The sequence below is a fragment of the Leptidea sinapis genome, chromosome 14 (assembly GCF_905404315.1).
Source record: "Leptidea sinapis chromosome 14, ilLepSina1.1, whole genome shotgun sequence".
Taxonomy (NCBI): Eukaryota; Metazoa; Arthropoda; class Insecta; order Lepidoptera; family Pieridae; genus Leptidea; species Leptidea sinapis.
In genome coordinates, this window is record NC_066278.1 from 226,674 (window position 1) to 249,246 (window position 22,573).

General features: G+C 34.0%; 1 protein-coding gene and 1 long non-coding RNA gene across 12 annotated transcripts in view; one reads left to right on the forward strand and one right to left on the reverse strand.

The window, feature by feature from the left end:
* Positions 1-22,573, forward strand: part of LOC126968104 (uncharacterized) — a 190,732-nt gene that overhangs the window by 99,565 nt on the left and 68,594 nt on the right. The window lies entirely within an intron of this gene.
* LOC126968051 (protein sprint) overlaps positions 102-22,573 on the reverse strand; it is a 331,292-nt gene continuing 308,820 nt past the window's right edge. For 6 of the 11 annotated variants that reach the window (XM_050812833.1, XM_050812830.1, XM_050812832.1 and 3 more), the window contains 19 exons: positions 21,328-21,554; positions 20,708-20,922; positions 20,237-20,626; positions 19,530-20,069; positions 19,065-19,260; positions 18,593-18,987; positions 17,955-18,090; positions 17,333-17,488; positions 16,350-16,476; positions 15,607-15,721; positions 15,010-15,102; positions 13,107-13,203; positions 9,799-9,965; positions 7,583-7,687; positions 6,484-6,669; positions 5,625-5,756; positions 4,742-4,969; positions 3,729-3,942; positions 102-3,272 (listed from right to left, as the gene is read on the reverse strand). In XM_050812833.1, the coding sequence (XP_050668790.1) occupies positions 3,139-3,272; positions 3,729-3,942; positions 4,742-4,969; positions 5,625-5,756; positions 6,484-6,669; positions 7,583-7,687; positions 9,799-9,965; positions 13,107-13,203; positions 15,010-15,102; positions 15,607-15,721; positions 16,350-16,476; positions 17,333-17,488; positions 17,955-18,090; positions 18,593-18,987; positions 19,065-19,260; positions 19,530-20,069; positions 20,237-20,626; positions 20,708-20,922; positions 21,328-21,554 (3,853 nt within the window). In that variant the 3' untranslated portion in view covers positions 102-3,138. Of the gene's footprint in view, positions 3,273-3,728; positions 3,943-4,741; positions 4,970-5,624; positions 5,757-6,483; positions 6,670-7,582; positions 7,688-9,798; positions 9,966-10,879; positions 12,137-13,106; positions 13,204-15,009; positions 15,103-15,606; positions 15,722-16,349; positions 16,477-17,332; positions 17,489-17,954; positions 18,091-18,592; positions 18,988-19,064; positions 19,261-19,529; positions 20,070-20,236; positions 20,627-20,707; positions 20,923-21,327; positions 21,555-22,573 lie in introns of those variants that run through there. The other 5 variants (XM_050812829.1, XM_050812834.1, XM_050812835.1 and 2 more) reach the window with 5 other exon arrangements.

The window sequence follows — 22,573 nt, forward strand, 5'->3', positions numbered from 1 at the left end:
ATTCTCAGGTATAACTTTATACCAATTTTATTTGTAAGGCCCATAGAGTTTACACTTTTAATGTATTTCCAGTTCACTAGCATAAAATAAAACAAAATACGTAATGGTAAAAAATCATTTTATTCTCATAATGACTTATGCAAACACAATACACGTGTTATATATATAATTAAGTTTAATACAAGAGAATGTAATAAATACAATATGCGGTATGTTACTGAGGCTATAATATGCGGTATATGCGAAAAAATGCTCTATGCTATTATAATTAATTGTAGTATTGCCAAATCGTGGAAACATTTACCCTGACCACTCTTATTGAAACGAAATAGATGTGGCAATAAGGAAACCGAATTTTGATATAGGTATATTTTGAAAATCTATAGAAAACAAAGAGAATGCCAAAAAAAATCTATTATTCGAGTAAGCAGTATATTCTTATTTAAATAGAAACAATTTTAATTAATTTTAACAAAAGTTATTCCCTATTTTTAAGCACAATGCATCTCTTAATATTTGTACATATTTGGCAATACCACAGATAATGTAATGAAGTGTTATATGTCAAAAGTTATATTGCAGTTGTCTATGGAAAATAATTATGACAGTTATGGCAGGATAAGATACTTTTGCCCGGTTTAAGCACTACCTATACTTTTTTATATGTATTATTTAACTATCTTCATATGCAAAACGAGTTAGCTATCATTACCAGACATATAAACCTATTTATCTTATGGTTTACTTTAACTTAATTTCATATTGCTTAAAAGACAACAAAGCATGATTTAAATATAAAATAAGTTAATAAAATATGTGACTAGGATTACGAAATTAAATTAAAACGATATTAGTCTTAAAAATAGATGTTTTTACAATTAATAATAAAAGCAAAAATACTAATTATAATTTTGTAGCTAAAATAGGCGATCGATAATCATTCTTCTTTAAGATTTTTGTTTCTAACGATTTTAGAAGCATCTAAGACAAAAAACTAAGATATTTTAAAACGCCAGCTATTAAGAGTCGAGTTGCACAGGAGCTTAAGCTAAATATAAATAAATTATATTAAGAAAACTACGCATATACACAATTAATACAAAACGTTACATAGCTAATACAAAATACATCACAGTTTATAAAGAAGTTAGTCAGAATCGACGCTTTTCAATTTTAGAAAGTATCTAAACTTAAAATAAAACTAATTTGGTAAGTTCGTTCAGGGTACTTGAAGTTTTAGGAACATATACATACACCCCAATTTACCTTTATAAGGTTTTTTATTAAATAAATTAACTGAATCTGTGACTTAACTGTAACATTCACAAATCAATAAACTAAATGCTATACACAAAACACTACTAAGAAAAGAATTCAGTCTGTTATTATACGAAACATACCTACGTTGAGTAAAAAAGCTACAGAGGCAATGATTCAATCAACCTATTTCTACCTTATTGGCTCATATGTTTCAAATAATAGTATAGATCTCCATATTCTCTCAGCCTTCATTTTTGTGCACAAAGCTATAAACTTGTAAAATTTTCAAAATACATTTACCTAATCAAATGCAGTGAATATTTTTCAGGTTGAGAGGTTTTAAGGTTGAGAAATCTTGTTTAAAGTAACTTTTTCTGCAGTGCCCAGAATACAGTTTGATCGAATCAGCCAAAAGACTTATTAATTGGTACGAATTGTATTATAACCTATAATAGTATTAGGTTTGTAGACTTTTACTGCCTCATTAATAAACGCAATGAAAAGTTACTCCAAGTTTTTAAATTACTTCTCCCTGTCATGTAATTCTATGGTGGCAAAGGTAAGATAAAAAAAAATGGAATAACTTCACTTCGCGTTTATTAAATAACACAGGGTTTGCATTGCAAAGGAGTATATCGTTGGAATGGGACAGTAGATTTTCTAAATCATAATCATAATAAATGGTCTGGTGGATATGAAGCGATATGCTCTCACAATAGCGATCGCGCACCTGTTTTACAATCAGCATTCGTAGCTCAGTCCAATGTCAATGTGTGCAAAAGTATTAGTATCTGCGCAATATTTATACTCATGAATCGTGTCAAACGCTATATAAGCACTGTCAGCACTGCGTTCAATACACAATGTTAAAATAACTTAATCAGCTTGCCCTGGGACAGTGCTAATTTTCAAAAATTTTATTACGTAAGCCACCAACAGGTTAGCATGTCACTAACTAAACAAAAAATGGATGTTGTCGTCTCTTCATTTTATCAAGCCTAAAAACCAGGTGCGGATAAAAATTCGAATTTCTTTCTAGATGACTCAATGGTTTCTTCCACATGGCCTTTCATACATGCTCTCTTATTCTTGAATGTACGCCCGCAACCACCATTACTTTTAATATCGTTGTAAAAATGGGAATACGATTAGTAATATTGTAAAAAAATCATATCCTTAATAGAATGATAGACGGGCGCCAAATAAACCTCGTGTTCATCCCTGTTGAATACGAAACTATATAACTATCCTTTTTTCCTTAACGCCGTGATGTATATTTCCGGGAAATAAAATATGTGATGAATAAATTAGAAATTTTGCATAACAGAGGGTATATCATTGAGTTGTTTTTACGATATCCACTTGACATAACTGGCCTTTAGATGGCAATATATCACGTCAAATTGTACATCGTTCAACTGAAAATTTACATAAAACTTTTTGCCTGACTTATTAATTATATTTGTCAGTGTGTGCGTTAGCTAGTGGTATAACATTCAAAATACTAAGGAGCTAATGCCACGCGTGGCTGACTGTTTACGACTTGACAATAAAAATAGATTAAAGTAAATTGACACAGAGTTTCGCATTTCTTTTACTCTGCGTTTTGTTTGTTATTTTAAAGGTTTAAGTTAAAGTGTTCTAAATGTATAAAATCTAATACAAAACTTTATCCACAGTCCAGATTACTCCTCTCCAACGCAAGCGAGTCTAAAACGTGGTTAGTATCTTAGAAAATATCACTTATTTCTTTACGATGACAAAAATATAGTAATTTATTATCAATGTAATTAAATGAGCAAGTTAAAAATGGTTATAAGTCTTAAATTTACTTAAATTCAACTTCATAAGTGAGATTTCAACAGCCTGAGCTATAGATTACGGGTAAGAAAGTAAGGCTTGTTGCGGCCAAGCAATTTTCGCATCTATTCTCTTGTACGCCAGTATGAAGTTCTGTCCACTTTTCTCTGACATCACTTCTTGTGGGCAGTCATTTTCATTTAACATCGTTTCTGTAACAAAATGTTATTTAAAAAATAAATTCTTAATAAGATTTAAACAAATTAAGTTCCAAATTTAAAAATACGAAATGTTTAGTTAATGATTTCATAAATCTTATAACTATATTAACCATACTATGAGTACATAAAGTTAAAACTATCATTACGTGGAAGCGTACCAAGAATACTGGCAGCATTACCGCGCGGGATAGCTAGGCTGATCCGTTGACCGAAATAGCTGCCAGCGCTTGGGTTTCCGGTAGCCTTATTGAGGCGCGAAGATAATATTTTAAACATTCTCCGCGGCTCTGGGCCCCACGGGCCAAGTGTCTCAACATCCAACGGCACAAATAAATTAATTAATTTTAATAATTCTTCTTTCCAATATAGAGCTTTTCGCACTATTTGTAATCCACGTTGATAATAAACATGATCTTAGAAGTCTTTTAAGACTCGGAGAAAGTTTACCTTGTCCATCGTGGAGCGCAAAGAGCGCATAGTCCTGAGGGTTGGTGATAGAAGCAGCATGCGCCAGGGCCCGGCAGAGGTCGCGAGCGCGCGCCCCGGGCCGGCTCGGGAGCGCCAGGCGGCGGATGGAGCCGCGGCACTCGTCCGGCAAGGCCACGCGCACCACCGCCACCTCGCAGCCTTCACTCTGAGAGCGTCGGCGCCACTGAGAGTTCTTTAGATTATAATTTGTATAGTTGTTTCTTTTTAAGGATTTCATCTTGTGTGTGGTAACTGTTTTTTTTCCACTTTGTTAATGTTTTTATTTAAACAAGATAAATAATCGATCTATAGATATTTTTATATTCTCACGGCTCACATCATATTATTATAGTAATTAGAATATATTTTCTCTTTAAGTGAATATTGTAATATTCTTCTGAGAAATAAAGTTCTTAAATCGTAATAATTGTAAGTTTCAGGGTGACAATTTATAACATATTGTCACTTTTATGAGCAAATTATTAACAAAGAACCGTATAACCAAAAAATCGGATTTCAGGTTTTAGAAGTGAAAACTACTTTAGCGGCGTTGAGCACTTTTGTTGGGATGGGTATAAAAGGTTAAACTCGCGTCAGGACACGTGGCTTGATCGAAAATTCGTAAAATAGTCGTTGAAATTATGGATGACTAACTAATTATAGTTCGGCTATTTCAACTTAATAATCATACGGTCATCAGACCAGTGGTTGAATCATTGTGATTGCGAAGACGAAACACCGCGAGGTCGAGGGATCGAATCTCAGCCGTGAAATATTATTACAGTTTATTATGGATGAAAGTTGATTTTACTGATAGATAAACTTTTTAATGTTAATAATAATATTAATTGTCATTTTTGTGTACGATAGCGCAATAAAATAATATTGTACTTAACCACATAATACCCAACATACCCAACCGAAAAACCGGCTACAGGCAGTATTTTAGTCAGCAATTTAACTGCAAAATATAAAAGCAGCAAATTACTTACTGGGGCTGTACTATCTGGTCCTGGTTCAGGGGCCAGTCTCTTCAGCACTGCAACCGCAGAGAACAGCGCTGTGAGATAATATCCCCCTTCTCCTGCCAGCAGCGCCGCTGGTAACAGGCCAGCCATCAACTCCGCTTCCAGCTCTGCGCAAACCAGGCGACACCTGGCGACTGTCCACGCCAGCACTGGTAGCAAATCATCAGCTCCCAGAGTACGCTCGCCTTTGATCTGTATTTTTAATATGATTATATTATTTTTGCTGCGTCACCTGGCATATTTTATATAGTAATTTTCAAAAATTCTGAACCTATAGATTTTATAGGTTTTAACGAGTGGCAATGAAATTTCGCCAATTTCTTACAAAGCTGAGCTTTTGCAAAGTTCCTTAACTTTTTTCATAAAAAAATTGTGAGATAAATTATTGAATTAGTTTTGATTTTGATCTTGTGTAGATGATAGATAAATAAACTAAGTTTAGTTTAAACGATCTCATAGTCCCTATTGGTTTATAAATACAGCACCTGGTTGTGCGTACGAAGCAGACTTCAGCGGGATTAAAGTGTGTGAGGCAGAAACACGTGTATTTTTGTCAATTCAGGTCTAAGTTTTGTGCTGTTAAGAGAACTGAATAATGAGGACAATCGATTACATCTTTACTGGAGAAATTCCCAAATAAAAACTACAAGCTTCAACCTTTAAATATTGAAAAATAAAATGTCGGGAAGTTTTCATTTACCAAATAAAGTAATCAAGTTGTGTCAGATTAACAGTTAGAGCACCAATGGGCTAATTTTAATGTAATTTGAACCTTCTCAAAAACGACCCTGAAGTTTAAAGTATTTGCTAAAATTGTGACATTCAAACATACCAATGCCATGCTTACCGCATTGAACATCACAGATACAGCTGCAAGAAGGTTCTCCAGTTTGTCCAGCGGTGAGTCCGCCTCTTGCATTTTGAGGAAATGTTTAGAGATGGCTGCCAACACCGCCGAGGATGGCACCTTTGTTGATTCCTGCAGACCAATCATGGGACATGAAATTATGTCCTTCTCTATGGAACAAGAGTCAAACGAGCCACTAACGAAGATAGTCACCTGAAGTTTCTTGCAATAACAATGGATCATAACGCTGTGTTTGAAGGTACCCATAGAGTATGGACCTAGAAACACTGCACTGAACTTGCTTGTACCTCTGGTGTTGCAAGATAATGTGAGCGGTGGTGATCACTTAGCATTAAGTGACGCGTACGCAGGTATGTCTCTCCTCCTCCATAAAAACACTTGCAGAAAAACCATAAAAATAAAAAATAATATATATATGTATATATATATATATAATAAAGGTCATCGTTACCATCAAGAGAATGCAAGTAAAATACGCGCGGCCGGCCAAAAAGGACGAGCAGATATTATTTTTTATTATTCATATTTAAAAAAAAAGAGTACAATGAAAACTTAAGACTAAGATGAGCCAAAGAAACGTGTGTAGGTTTATGCGTGGTGCTAATGCATCACTTCGCTCAAAACGACTGTACTTAAAAAGTATTTATATCAATATTTTATTTTTATACATAAGAAGGTATACTGTTAAATAACAAATGATGATAGATATATGTACAGGTTTTGAAAGTGGCAAAAATGAATTTTGCCACGGATTAAACATTAAATTCACTGGCGTATGTACGGTTACGTATCTAAATAGTGAAACTATAATACTACAATAAAATAAAGCAAATATTACCTTTATACCAAGTTGCAAGGGTGTAGCATGTTGAGCACGTTCAATTGCTGCATGCAACCGTCTGACATCGGTGGAGTGCCAAGAAGCCAGCAATGAATATAGTTTTGATCGTAATGGTCGCACTACCAAACGATGCATGACGCCTTCTAATATGGCATCAATATTAAGGAATTCCGTTGGTTTTAGCTGAAAATAAAACAGAAAAATTAACATAATTATATATTTTTTTAATTTTCTACGGATAGTTGTTTGATGAAATCATTTAACAAAATGCTACTGTGACTCAACTATTTTAATTAATTTCTCGAAAAATGTGCCACCTTTAAACAAGAATGGTAGAATTTTATCCCTAAAGCCCTACCCCGCTTAAATACCTTTGAGGAACACATGCCAAACGATAGCTCCAATTTTTGTAAAAGAAACAATTTATTTAATTTACATAGTAGCCATTTTTGAATCTAGGCATCTTTTTTATAGATATACTTCGTGTTATAGAGGCAATAGACATTACACACTCTGTTAAAGTTTCAGCTTTATAACTACGTCTTACGAGATTCAAACCACTGACAGATGGACAGTGTAGTCCTTCTAAGCCTGTCAGTTAGTTTTTAGTTTGGAAAACAATACGGGATGAGACGAGCAGGACAATCAGCTGATGGTCATTGATACGTCCTGTCCATTACACAATACAGCGCCGCTCAGGATTCTTGAAAATAAACCAAAAGATTTGAGCGGCACTATAATTGCGCTCGTGACCTTAAGACTTAAGATATTAAGTCTCTTTTGCCCATTAATTTCACTAGTTACGGCGTCCTTCAGACCGAAACACAATAATGCTAACACATTTCTGCTTCACGACAGAAAAAGGCGCCGTTGTGGTACCATGATCTAGCCGGCATCCTGTGCAAAGGTAAATGCCCAGTTGCCTCTTACGACACACCAGGAAGCGCAGAGTAAACTATCTCCCATAAGAGTCATTGTTCCGAACTGTTCTTATCTTTAAGCTAGAAAGTAAATTCTCGTAGAAGAGGTCTCCTGTTCAAACTGTAACAGCCCTTCTTACACATGACAACCCAGAGTAATCTCATTAATTTCTCACCTTCAGCCGCTCCTTCTCAACTTCTTTCTCAAACTCTCGTTCACCATGCTTCACGAGGTAGTTCTTCATCCCAGACATAAATTGTCGCATGTTCCTCATCATAACCTAAAATTATACTTTTTAAAGTTATCCGTGAAAAACAACAATTAGAGAAATTATTATACATATTTAGAATGGTTCCACATAAGAACGATGGCTAATGAAAGTTATGGAAGGAAAGAGAAAGGGTACGAAAACATTATTGACATACAATAAGCTACAAGCCTGCGAGAGAGAAAAACTTTTGAAAGGAAGATAGCCATCCATCTTATGATATTATGGAATAAGTGACGCAACGTGCATGTTACAGGAGGATTACCTGATGAGAAGCGGAAAATTAAACCTAATTGCCTCAACTTAAGGTTCAATTGACAACGCTATCTTAAGACGCAACGAGCAAAGTGTTCATTATCATAAGTAGAGAGTGAAATGACACGTGTTTATGACTAACTATGCAACATTTCTCATTGAGTTGGCGCTCGATGGAACCAATTAATACATGGAAAAGTATGTATGATAACTTCTTGATAAATATTAAATACATATAAAAAATACTGGTTTATAAGTCACAATTACTGAACACATATATGAGAAGTAAAAGTTATTTATGCAACTGTTGTGTAGTAAGGGGTATTAAAACACGAATGTGATAATAGTATTACATGAGTGTTTTAATACCTAATTATCAACAGTTGCATACAAGACTTTATCTACACCCATAATATGAATCCTCCAATAGATTCTGGAACATTTAGCTTACTGCTAACATTAAAACATCAGTCCTAGTAGTAACTTAATATCATCCATTACTGATTATATACAAATAAACTAAGTATTAATGAAGCAATTATTTATTTCAGTAGTAATTTACATTTAGTATAGTGCAATAATTAAAATTCATTCGAATATAATGTTCTTTTACAGCTTTTAAAATGAATCGCTCATTTTTTGTAAACCAAACAACAAAAATATCGAAGAAAAATGACGGGGATTCGAATAACCTACTTTTTTGTTACGGCGCGCGATGTTCTGGTAGCGTGGAACGCGCGTAAACGAAAATGTTATTTTTTTGAAATTGAATATTAATTATAATTAATAATAATATAATAATTAATAATAATAATTGAATTAAAAATTGATTGCATGAAGCGATAAAAAAAAACATAGGAGTGTTGTTATGAAATTCAGTACAACATTACAACACTCTTTTGGGTGATGTAATGGTTATTACGACATTGGGTGTTTTAATGTTGGCAATAAGCTAACTGTTTCAGAATCTTTAATAGAGGATTTAAAGCATGGGTGTAGATAAAATATAATATCAAAGAATAACCCACAAAATAGCAAATTATTGACAACCGAAAAAAGGTTCCTGGCACCGTAAGGTCCTTACAATAAAGTTTTCCATGAGATTATATAAAATTATATAAAAAACTAACGGCAAGTTCACCATCTCTTAAATCCGAGGTACCTTTTTTGGTACCTAAAAACTAGTTGTCCAGATATAGTGATAAAATTAACTATTATTTAAAGATTATATTGAGCGTCAAGTTTTTTGTTGAGTGACATCTAATGGATGACATATTAATAATAAGTATTTAGACAAACAACGCGTGCGAGAGAGAAGAATATCTCTAGAGATACACTACGACACAAAAGGAAGGCGAATCTATTGTTACTGTAACACTGCGCCCTGACCAAGTTCTGCCCTCATTTTGATTATAAGATGGTTTATTTTACATGATCTTATAGCTTGTTTCAATAGCTTTTTTATACAATTACATCAGCCATCGTCATCAGCCGGAAGACGTCCACTGCTGGATAAGGCCTCCCCCAAAGACCACAACGACCGGTTCTGCGCTGCCCTCATCCAACGTATTACGGCGATCTGACCAGATCGTCGGTGCATCTTGTGGGGGGGCCTACCAACACTGCGTCATCCGGTACATGTTCGCCATTCAAGGTCTTTTCTGCCCCACCGGCCCTCTGTCCGTCGAACTATGTGCCCTGCCCACTGCCACTTCAGTTTCATATTCGCTCAAATCATCCTGATTATAAGCAATCTATTCATACACGTAAAATAATACGAATTGATAATCCTCTGCGCGCGCTCCACAATCGCGCCGATCTAGAGCTGCAACGCGGGGGCACTTGCGCAGTTCTGATAGTTAACGTACCTGTGGGCAGGTTTCCTTGGAGTCAAGAGTGCAGGCGATAAAGTTGTCCACATTTTGCGCAAAGGTCGTGCTCTTGTCCTGCGCGAGGTGGAGCGCATACGCTCGTAGTGCAGCCCCCGCCCCACGCGACGTACGTCCGCCACGTAGAGCACGCACGCGACCCGCCGCTGCGAAAAGCATTATTAAATGAAACGTAAACTTTTTATCAACCAACCTCAAAATTGGAGAAAGTTCTCATTTCATACAAACTATTATTTGCACCAAAATTATTTGTGGTTTTAATACCGTACCAACCCTTCTTCCAATACCTTTGACGGAAGAGCAACAAAACACTTATGAATATCAAAAGTTTTCTTTTCTTTATATATGTATCGCCATTTCAATGGCAAGAAAGAATGAGACCACTCTTTTAAATCAACATTTTCAGTTTAATTTTTTTACAAATCATTTCAGTAATATAATGATGCAACAAAAATACTCAATAGTCAATTATTCAATGCCTTTCACGAGTAAGTCAAAAAATTAATGTAAATTAACACACACACCGTAAATAAATACAGGTATATTGCGAACATTTTATTAGTGATTTGTTGCGTTATATTTTAATTCTTATATAATTGAATACAACATGGTGATAGCGAAGTTATAAATCCATTTGAAATTTCACCAATATAATATTGGTATATAAATTGTAAATATTAACAAATCGCAATTAGTTACCCTTTATTAAAATATTGTTTAAGTGTTTAACTTATTATAATATCTAGAGTAATTATAATTTTATTTAAAATCTTACTGAAGTCATTATCATTACGGTGTTTTTTAGTTGGTACTTAGGTTCCGAATTGCTAACAACTATTGGGCCGTATATAAGTGAGAGTGCAATAGTTAAGTATTCCAATTATAATACCCGTTACGTGAAGCCCACTTTTATTAAATTCTCTAGCTATTCAACAAGTTCTTTCAACTACTCCAATTTTTGTTAGGAGTATGCTTAAAAGAAAATCTTACCCATTTAAAAGTTATAAGCTACAAAATACAATCAAACCGATAGTAATAAAAATGAAAAACACGTCTTTACCTACACAGATACGAGTTAGTAATATCAAAGTCTTGTTCATCAACATCAATTGCTTCGTCGTTTACACCACAAAAAACTTTTATAATTTTACTGCATAATTTATTCCATAAGTCACGCACTGAATTCACAAAACGATGAAGAGGATTTTTCAACTTTCGTTTATCCTCCCTAAATTCTTCTGGACTTACGTCTATGCAATGACATGAAGGAGACATTGCAACAATATTGGTTTTCTTCTTCAGTGGACTTTTTTCACTCAACGTTCTACACAGTTTTGCTAAAGTATCCGTTTTAGCTAAATGTTGTTGAAATTTTGGCTCTATCAGTTTTTCTCTATTTACAAATACCCAATCGCTTTCAAACACAAACTCGTTAATACAATCACATCGAAAATTCTTAACGGTCGTCAAAGCAAATACTTCTTCCCTAGGATTCATATCAATCCTTGTCTTCACTGGTTCTTCTTCCACAAGTGAATGTGGTTGAGCATTTTTCAACAATTCCGGTTTGCATTTATTGGCCTTTTCACAGTGCCTCCCTGATTTTCCTTGGAACAGTCTTATGAACCACTTCATGGCTTATATCTCTGCGGTTTCTTCCCGCTTGCACGAAAGATTTAAATCGATAATTTCTCATTCACACGAGCTATCGTCACGCAAAGACGAATGCCAGATAATGACTACATGATGACTTCAGATAGAGCACACACTTTTAGCACGCGTAGACCTTTAGCCTTTAGACATAACTAATTTATTTACTCTTCTAATATTTATTATTATGATAACAGCTATGCATCGCGGCACTATTTGTGTCCTATTTTGTGTATTAATTAATTAAATAATTGCATCTAATGAGTCATAAATTTGTTATCAATTGCAGTGGGTGTGAATATGCGAATCTGCTGTGATTGTTCTTATCAGTACATACAATTTCCGTGCAAATTCACCACAGCATTTAATAGTTCTCAATAACTTGACAATTTTTCCACATTAATTTCATCATTACTTAATGAATTATAGAATTTTATTAATTCTATAATTCATTCAGCAAAATTGTCAAAATTGATATGACGAAATTTGATCACACATAAGTTAAGTTCATTTTACATTATCTCAATAAAATTTCTCAGACATTACTACGTTTGAATTGTTTTTTAAAGTAAAATTTGTCATGATTTTTTTAAACATTTATAAAATTTTTCGATAAGCCCGTCTTTTTCCTTTACGAATCGCACACTTCAAAAAATTACTAACGATAACTGATCTCAACTGAGCCAAATTTAAAAGTGTGCGATGTTTTATCCCGCGAAAGAAACTGCGCATTGAAAATCTTGATAACATACATTTAAGAGATTACGCTCCGGTTATGATTAGTATGAGATTGTAAACAGTTTAAATTACTGGCATTTATTTGTAAAGCATTTACACGCGCTAACATTACGTCACTGTCTTTGTATAAGGACAATGATAAGATTTGCAAGAATACTGCACGTGCAATATTTATTTTTATTTAATTAATAATAAGGTTATCTTCAATGCTAAAGTAATTTAAATAACGTGTATTTTAGACTAAGCAAACGAACAAAACCGTAGTGTCAATATTATGTCTATTTATTGCATTGTTTGTTGATGTAAGTACATTTTGTCAGCATTGAATTGTGTATTTTGTTTTTACGAAATATAAGATTTCGTTCTTATTTGAGACCCATTTCACAAATAATTATCAAATATAATTAAGCTTTAATCCACTACCTACACATTAATTTTACGTTGTGCGGAATAAGTAAGCGAAAAATTTTCCTTGCAAGATATTTAAAAAATATTAATTTAAACAGGGATTAAAGACTGAAACGCAAAATACCTCAAGATCTACTAACTAGCCAACCAGATGCTTAATTATGGAAATTGGGTTTGGCATAGGCCATTCTCCAAGCAAGCCAATATATATACCAGTAGGAGACACATATTATTGAATGTCTCAGCGAAGGAGACAGATTATAATAAAATGAATACAAAAAAAAAGGGATTAAAGTCAGCATTTTTGAAGTGAAAACGTCTTTAGCGGCATTGAACACTTCTCTTCGGATGGGTATAAAATCTTAAACTCGTGTAACGACACGTGACCTGATCGAAAATTCGTAAGACAGTCGTTGAAATTATGGAAAAAACTAATTTTACAAATGACACGGTGGAGACGTTATTCAACAAAATTTTTTGAAAATATTTACCCAGTAAGGGATCCAGTCTGTCTCTGAAGCTCTTCGCCTTGGCTGCAGCAACAGGATGTCGTCTGGGAAGTGGGGAGTCCCACTCACAGCACTCCTCCTAAAATTAATGGTAACACTCTATAGAATTTTGAAACAAAACGATTTATAAACATATCCGATTCCATAACATAGTCATTGGTCGTTACTGATCATGACCAGTAACAACCCATTCGACGAGTATTGTCCCAATCCCAAAAAGGACCAACTCGGCAAGTGTTTTTTATTAATCAATCTATACTATGTACAAATATGCACACATAAATCTTTCATGAACTATTGCCGTGATCGCTCTGTACCTAAACTGTGGTATCGTTACTAAAGTCATAATATCATAGTTTTAATTTATCAGGGATTTTGTTGACGACGCGTAAAAAACCAAACTATCAATTAAGAACTTAACTCGACCAAGCAGCTAGCAGGTATACAAGTTTTAATATGATCCGGGTACAAAAATATCGGCTGCATTGCCCCATACAATTATAAAGCTAACTTAAGTAAAAGAAGCGGTTTCTATATCAGTTATCTCTGACAGCCTTCTCTTTTTAATCCTTTAATGTTTAAATTCTAATTTAAAATGAACAGTAATGCCTGAAAATATAGTAGCTGACGAACATTAGCTGTTTTACTTTCACTTTGAATATGAGTAAGTGTCATTTAGAAATAATACTATTTAATGTTTTTGTCTACAGATCATTAATTTAAATTTGAATTTGGAACAGTCCAAGAATAGACCCTTGTGGTACCCCCATACTGAGAGGAGACCAAGAGATCTTTTGGCGTTCATGTTGACACTTTGAATTTTATTATATACATATTATGAAATCAAAAATTCTATGGCAGTTTATTTTACGCCTTTTATGGTCTAGTTTTCTGACGCATTTATGGCTTCGTCACAATCAAAAGCCTCAGATAAATCACAGAAGACTCCCAAGTGCATTCAGAGAGTCCTCTAAGACTTTAACGGCCTTATAAATAAGCATGGTTTAAAGTTATATCTGAGAATAAATCAAGAATATGCAAGTTCTGACTTTATCGCTGACAACACTGTCAATACAATGATATTTCTGAAGTTTTCCGAATATCAAGCTGCCGTTCAAATAAACGCGGGAAACGATATGCGTCCTAATAAACCAATCATAAGCAAAATATCTACTTGTAAGTATTTTAGGTCTTCTCAGATAATACTTTATACCAAGTTTATTTTTAAGGTAGTAAAGGTATTACTGAATTAGTCCAACACTGCAGCTATAGCTACTAAACGTTCCTTAGTAAAACCATGCTAAGGGAATGAGAATTTATTTTAAGACTAATTAAAAAAATTACACAGCGTTGGTTATTATCAAAAGGATGAAAATTATTTGGGGCAAGAAGTACTTCCAGACTTAAATTTATTAAATTCAATTGAAGCGCTGTAGAAATGCAGTTTCTAACTAGTCCGTGTCGTCATTTGATCTAGGCGAAACTATCGTACCATCGACTTCTGCATTGACGTGGCCATTTAACATTAAATGTGAATGATTTTGCAAATATAGAAGACAATTCTTTTAATGACAACCCCCAGTGCTTAGTTGACCCTGACTATGATGTTAGGGTCTCAGGTTCAAATCTGTGTAGAAGCAAACGTTTGTATGATGAATGTTAGTTCCGAGTCATAAATGGTTATAAATTGAAATGTCTTAGTAATACATATTGTATTATTAAGCAAAATTTAAATCAAGTTTTGGACTGGATGAATTTGTGTGGAAGTAGTGGTAATTTTATAAAAGTGAACACTTAACGTGTCGTATTGGTGAATAGATGTTAAAGCTGGACGATAGCCGCATGAAGTTTAAAATACATAATAAGTTTCTGAAAGCATGCATACCATTTCATAGCCTTGCTGACTAACTGACGGAAGCAATCCATCCCACTGTGTGCTGTCCCACGGTTCTGAGAATACCGTCCCATCATCACTAGCCTGTAAAATAATCACATCGAGTCTTTATTTATGATCGAGTTTAAAGGCCATAATATTATCGTTACTTAATAGTGAAATATTTATAAAACGTTCGATCGAAATCTAAATACCCTCATAAAATCCTATTAAAACAAAAATCTATTAATTAAAAATATTACAGACTTTTGAGGATATTCATTTGACAATAAACATAATACCTACCTATCTGAGTTACTAAAATACTAGTTCTTATAAAAATTTAAGGTTATTTTGAAAATAAAATTTCCTTTACATTTACACTAATGGTGATTTATAATTTATGAGTCGAATTTAAAATCAAAAATGAATTGTACACGTGTATTTTCCATGTATCAAATGCTTTTTCCACGAGAAGTTCTTTTAAATCAATATGTTTGTTATTTTTGTATAGTCTTTTATTAACTTATAGAAGATAATATAGATTGTTAATTATAGTGAACGTTGTTGTTGTTATTGAGATAATTAGGCTAATGAAAACTCAGTTACCTGTTCAGACAATGGTCTTAGATCATGAACATTGTCATAGCAAGAAGCTCTGGGTGGCGACCGTACTTCTTCGGGTAAGGCTGTCGGTTCCAACGTCAGTTTCAAATCTGGCATCCTAACCAAAAAGTAGAATCTTTAGCATTATGGGATTATAATTATACGAAATATTGAATTGGTTATCACATAGATTTGTAGTTGATAGAAAGTACCTATTTGTAAAGGCGAGAATTTTTCTAGTACAGTACGAAGCATTCTATAAAAGAATCATGAACACAGAATATTCTCTCGAGTTATTAAACTTAAGAATACTTTAATTCTCACTAACTACCTACGTAGATACCCTCATTAAAGTTTTTAGAAGCTCAATTTTATGGGTAGCTCCTAAAAAAAGACTTGGAAACCTTAAAGAAGATGTGTATCGTATGCTACTTTTCCAAACTTCCTTCTGCGATTGGTAAAAAACAAGTCTGTTCTAAAGACTTTACATATACACATATCATTTGAGCATTTATATGATAATTCCTTTTAAATTTCGAGGAAATTTTTTAGACTTTTATCTTCTTTTGAAATGGAACTAGTCAAATTCCCGATCATTTTTATACATTGACAATTTAAAATTTTAATCATTGGCAACACGGTTAACAGTGCCAGAATTAGTAGGCCTTAAAGTAATAGCTTTTTCAACTAACATCAGTAGCTTCGTTACATATAAATATATGTTTTATAATTAAAAATCGAATTACCTTTGGGCAACAATTTCATGTACAGTTAGATGCTGTACCGCGTCATCGATTCCACTCAACCTGCTTTCTTGCTCCGCAAGTGATGGAAACGTACCGTTTTCACTGTTTGCACCATCATCGTTTTTATCTGGAACCAACAGGAGGTTTAGGAACCGGTGTTAGAAGTGTCGCTTAGATTTATCTACTATTGTAGATGTGTTGGAGATGCTTTCCAGATCTTGAAGGTGAGAGTATGCTCTAATTACTGGGCTAATAAGATTAATATCATGTCTCAAAGTGATGAGCGCACTTGCGATGCGGCCCAAAATCTTGGATTTAATCAAGAATGGGCCGGACGTATCACTTACAATCAAACGTCTTCAATCAAGATCTCTTACGTTTTGACACTTTTTCTTATAAAATAATATAAATAATACCAGGAACATCCATAAACTTGCCTATTACTCTGCTAAATCCGGTTAGTAAGTCTACTGTGGGGCGATGTATATTATGCTTTTACAACAAGATCCCAGAAAATGTTCAAAACAAATGCATTTCGACACTCAAAAGAATTGATAAATAACGTTTATGTGGTAAAGGTTACTATAACATAAATGACGAAAATCGTCATTTTTTGGACTTTCAATAAGTGAAATCATATCCTAGTTTGAATAAAAATATTTGAATTTGAATTTAAATTTAAAAAGTGTAAGGTAGGTATTTTAATTTTATTGTAACTTATGTTTGAGGAATAGGTTAGCCATAATTGAATACCTAGTCATAAAACTTCCTTTATTAATAATTTTGTATTCTTCCACTTTTAATGCCATACTTCATTATCACATAGGTGGCAGTATTCTGCAAGCTAAAATATACGTAGGAAACTTATTTTATTATTATAATATCAGTGGAATACTTAATATGATATTCTTCATATTAGCAATGAAATGCATTTTTTTAAATGAAAATAATATTTTTTTTATATATAATATGCAATAGCTTACTTATGAACTGCCAGCTCGAGTCTACAGTCCACGTGTGTTCATTTTTTCCACTTGGAGGTTTAGTACCAACTCGAGGAGGTTCCACAGGTTTCATTTTTGGTTTACTTCGTAGTGATACTAGGTTATCAACCGATGTAGATGTATTAGGCGACGCCGCTGCATATTAAAAACAGTATTGTCAGAGAATAACATAAAGTCTTAACAAAATTCATTCAATAACGAGCATTGATCCGAAGGTCACTTGGAATATTCGCCTATTTAGGTATACAGAGAAAATAATCTAAAATGGCTGTTTGTACGTCTTGCACAGGCGTAGGGTTAGCATAAAAAGTAATACTACTATAGCCTGAAATTCCGGTCGATTGGATTGTCGAAAAGATTATATCATTATTTTTGTACTAATTTTTTTTGCAAGCAGTACTGCAGTAGGGCGAGAAAGAATGATAAGCGACTTATTTGAGAGGATTTTCTCTATAAACTCGGGTAATATATATTATTCTACGTCTGCGGGGAATAAAGACATATTACGTGGACGGAAGAGAAAGGGATAGGTAATATGAGGTCCCAAAGTAATTAATTTGATCGATTTTATGTGTATTAAAATTTATGGACGTCAACTTACGTGATAGTTCTTCAATGCTATGCATGTCTCGAAGAGGATAATAAGGATGATTCTGATTTGGAGGTTCTGAATATCTTTGGGAGAGGTTGACACCAACTCTCAATAGCTTTCTTCTTTGTACTGGAGGGTAAGATGCCTGTAAAATTATAAATTATTAAATTTTTCTTGCGGACTTATAACAGGGCAACACTTTGTTTTTAATCCAAGACAAAAAACAATTATGCAAATGATTTAAGTCTTATCTCCGCCAATATTTGTTTCTAAAACAATTCGACACGTGTTTCGCCTCTACACGAGGCATCCTCAGGACGTGTTGTCTCGCCAATATCTGGCACGAGACTAAAGTCTTTGAGACTAAAGTCTTTTGTATTATTATGTATAATTACGGATTTCCGCAAAGTAACGCCATTTCAATAAATTTTCAAAAAACAATTAACTAAATATCAGTTCTGTAAATAATTAATTAAAATCTCAATGATATAGCTATTGAAGTTGTAGATTAAAAAAACATGCAATAAATATGCTTCAGCAGATTAGACTGGTGAAAATACTAAGTTTAACTTTCACGAATCACCAGAATGGTACTCAAGAATATCAGTAGCTTGTAGTGTATGTTACTGGTAAAATATTTATTGTACCTCTTTCAAAGTATCGACAGGGTCAGCATAGAATGGACTTCCAGCATGGTCTTTCTCAGAATCCTCGCCAGTAAAGTCCTTTGAATTTTCATCTTCCAGTTTTACTGTTTCCATACTCTCAGCGTTATGATTTTCTCTATTCTTCAAAGCAGCTTCAATTTCTTCCGTCAATTTCTTATTCATATTTTGAGTAATGTTTAATTTATCAGGCCTCTTGGGTATAACATCTCCTTTGCTATTAGTTGTTGCTATAATTTCATTGGAATCATTGAAACTTTTTTTAAGAGAATTGTTAGACAGGTTTTTCTTTTCGTCTAAGCTTTCTAAAGAATTAAGTATTATCATATTCTCTTTATCGGTAACAGATTGAGTGCTTTTCGCTGTAGTTAATTTAGCTGTAAAAATAATCATTACATAAGGTTTATTGAGAGAAAAAATTGGAAACACTTCAATTTGTTTTTATTATTCTTACGTAAAGTATCCGGCAGGAGATCAGGTCGCTTGCTTTTCATTAAGCCATTATTTGAAACAATGTCACTATCAGCTTTCGTAGGCTTAAACGATGAACAATTATTTCCTTCTGGTCCCCATATATCTTCATAATCACTAACCTTATCCATCAACGAACTTCGGTAATACACTCCTGGTGATTCAAGGATATCTGACTCCTAAAAATATTAAAGCGTATATTATTCAACTCATATTATATGTAACTCTCAAAAAATAATATAATATTTAATAAATAAATACTTGTGATTGAATAGGTCTATGCATGCAGTTAGTGTACACGTAATTCGAAATGCTGTATTTGAATCTAATATTTTCAATGTTATTAATTCTATAAACTTTAAAACTAAGCATATATGTTTCATGATAATGCGCATATTATAATTCTGATACTGATTACATAATTCGCTATATTGTATATATACCCTACCTGGTAATGTCTGGACTCCTTTCGTAGGGAGTGTTTACTTCTTCTTGGTCTACCTGAGGGCGTCGTACTGGTTGTGCTCATATTAGGTGATAAAACTTTTTCTTTATTACTCATCGGTGACATTATAGATTTATTTGAAATCGGCGAGAATATTTTATTTGAAATAGGTGAGCTTCTAGACATCGGTGAAAAGATTTCGCTTTTATTTGTCTGACTTAGAGGTGAAAATACACCACTTTTTGAAGAAATCGTATCATTTGATACAGGTGAATTGATTTGACTTGTTGGCGAAAAAATGCCACTAGTTACAGAATTGGTACCGTTTGGTGAGACTAAATGGTTAGGTGCAAAGGTATTTGTTGATTTCGTGAGTGAGTTTACAACAGGGTCGATAGATTCAGAGGTATTGGTTTGAGATTGCTCGTTTGGAGATGCAGGTTCAGTCGTTTGTTCAGCTATTTGTCTTTTAAAGCTTCCGTGCAATGTTGCTGTCATTGAACTTATGGATTCCCCTTCTGGTGATAATCGATGTAACATGTTCTATACAGGAATAAGAATAGTTGATATAAGTATTGTATAATACATAATATATAAGTATATCAAAATACATTGTTAGATATGCATTCAAACTAGTATTTTATGGTACTAATGCTAACATCATGCAATCACCACGCTCACACCATGCAAAGAAATGCATCCAATCTTACCTCATCTCCATTATGTTCAACAATATTTTTCCCTGTATCCATAAGGTTGAACATGGTACTAGGATTATTGTTGGTGGTATTAGATGCAAGCGTTAGTTGAAGGCAATCACTTTGTATGCTCTCATTTATTTGATGATTGTGGATTTGTGTATTATTTACACTAAATGTAACCGTGGTCGTTACTGTTATATTTCCATTTGAAGCCTTGTTAATCGGTGAGAAAGCTATAGCCTCAGATTTAGGGGATAGGGAAACTTTGGAAAATGGTGGTTTTGCCCACCGTGGCGGTGGAGGTGGCGGGGTAGTTTTGGTGCAAATTTGATTGGGAGAAAGTTGAGGTTGGTTATGGGCGTTTGTAGTTGGGAATGTATGAGGCTGTGTTATGTGTGCCTGAAAATGTGTAGCAATAATTAATGATTGTAACAATGAAAGCAATGTAACAATTTTGTTTATTGATGAATATACACTTACTGTGCTCGACATAAGGTTCAAAGTATTCGGTGGTGTTGGTCGAGGTGCTCTAACAAAAGTGCCATTTGGTTTCGCCGGTGGTGATGGTGAATTTTTTCCTTTAAACGTACTTAAACTTTGGCTTGGTGGAGACCCTGATTCTACTGGTGACATTTTAAGCACATTATTTTGATCTTTCTCAGGACTGAAAATATGCTCCTTCAAATTACTCGTATCTGTGAAATAAATATTAAATACGTATAACTCGATCGTTGATAATTTTTTTAAATAATCTGTTATATTATCTACATTGAATAAACACAGTACCAGTTCAGTCTGACAGGACTGGACCGGTTTTGACAGGACTTTCATTGGCAAATAGCTTTTATCACGAGGAGTAACTGAAGCGATTGAGGTTTTATTGGAGAATAGGAATAAAGTTAGGCATGAAAAAAATAAAAACCGCGAAAAAATTACATATGCTATTTTTTCACTGGTAAAATTGCTATTTGCCACGCAATCAAAATCCACACAGGTGAAGTGGATCCACATCTCTGAGGTGGCATGCATTGTTGTAATGTAGTTTAGTAACACAGGGTTACGTCATATTCCTACAAGAAATCTTTATTGAAGGTACATACTTGCAAAACTGCTAAGACTAGATCCAGTATCGGAAGGAGTAATTGCCATTGGAACCACACCATTAGCTAGCTGGCATGGTGAAAGCAGATTGCCTGGGTTGTTCTTTGGGTTCGCCATAGGATATCCCCAAAACTCTTGCCCTAACAGAGCTAGTGAACTAAGCTGATGTCGGCTCTTTGCTTCTCGTAGTGGTTTTGGTAACTGTAGTTGTACCGGGAGTTCATCACTGGAAATAAAATGAAGACGTCAATATACAATAAAAAGTTTTAGACAAGATTTTTAGTATAATGACAATTGCGTTAACTTTAGTGGATTTATTCATACTTATCATATTATATAGATGTTTATTTTATTTACATTTTTATTGAAAGTTATAAATGCGGTACTTGAATACTTTGTACTACTTATTCTTAACCTCTGATCTGACGGCACCTGCTGTCGTGTGATCCTTTACGCCGCGGGGCACTTTAAACTCGACTTTAAAAACTTACCCCCTTATTCATAATAGTCTGCTAACTTAAAGCATTACTAATTCTCACTCTGTCTTCTTCTATTGTCCTAAGTCAGAATGAGAAAAAACACTCCTTAGCGGCTGTTTTAAGTTAGTGGACCATTATGAATAAGGGGGTTGAACTTTAGGAACTTGGTGCAGTATAAACTATTAACATTTAGATTAATTAGTGTAATACATTATAAAAATAGTGATTTTATAAAAGACACAGGAACAAAGTGACTTCCCCTTAATAGAGACATTAAGAAATGTGTTAATGGACACATTCTTAATTTAATATATCTACCAGTTAAAGTTAAGGCTGGATTGCAATGCAAGTGGGGCCACATTATAATAACTTTATTATTATGTTCCATAAAGGAAAGAAAAAGATTTAGATTGGAATTTTAAAACTGAAATAAAAGTGCCACAGAGCGCTGCTATCACTGAAGTGGGACAATCTTTCAGACAACTCTAGTCAGTAAAGGGATAAGAGTGGGGGGCTCCTTTGCACAGGATGCCGGCTAGATTATGGGTACAACAACGGCGCCTATTTCTGCCGTGAAGTAGTAGTGTTTAAGCATTAGGTACTGTGTTTCGGTCTGAACGGCGCCGTAGCTAGTGAAATTACTGGGCAAATGAGACTTAACATCTTAGGTCTCAAGGTGACGAGCGCAGTTGTAGTGCCGCTCAGAATTTTTGGGGTGTTTCAAGAATCCTGAACGGCACTGCATTGAAATGGGCAGGGCGTATCA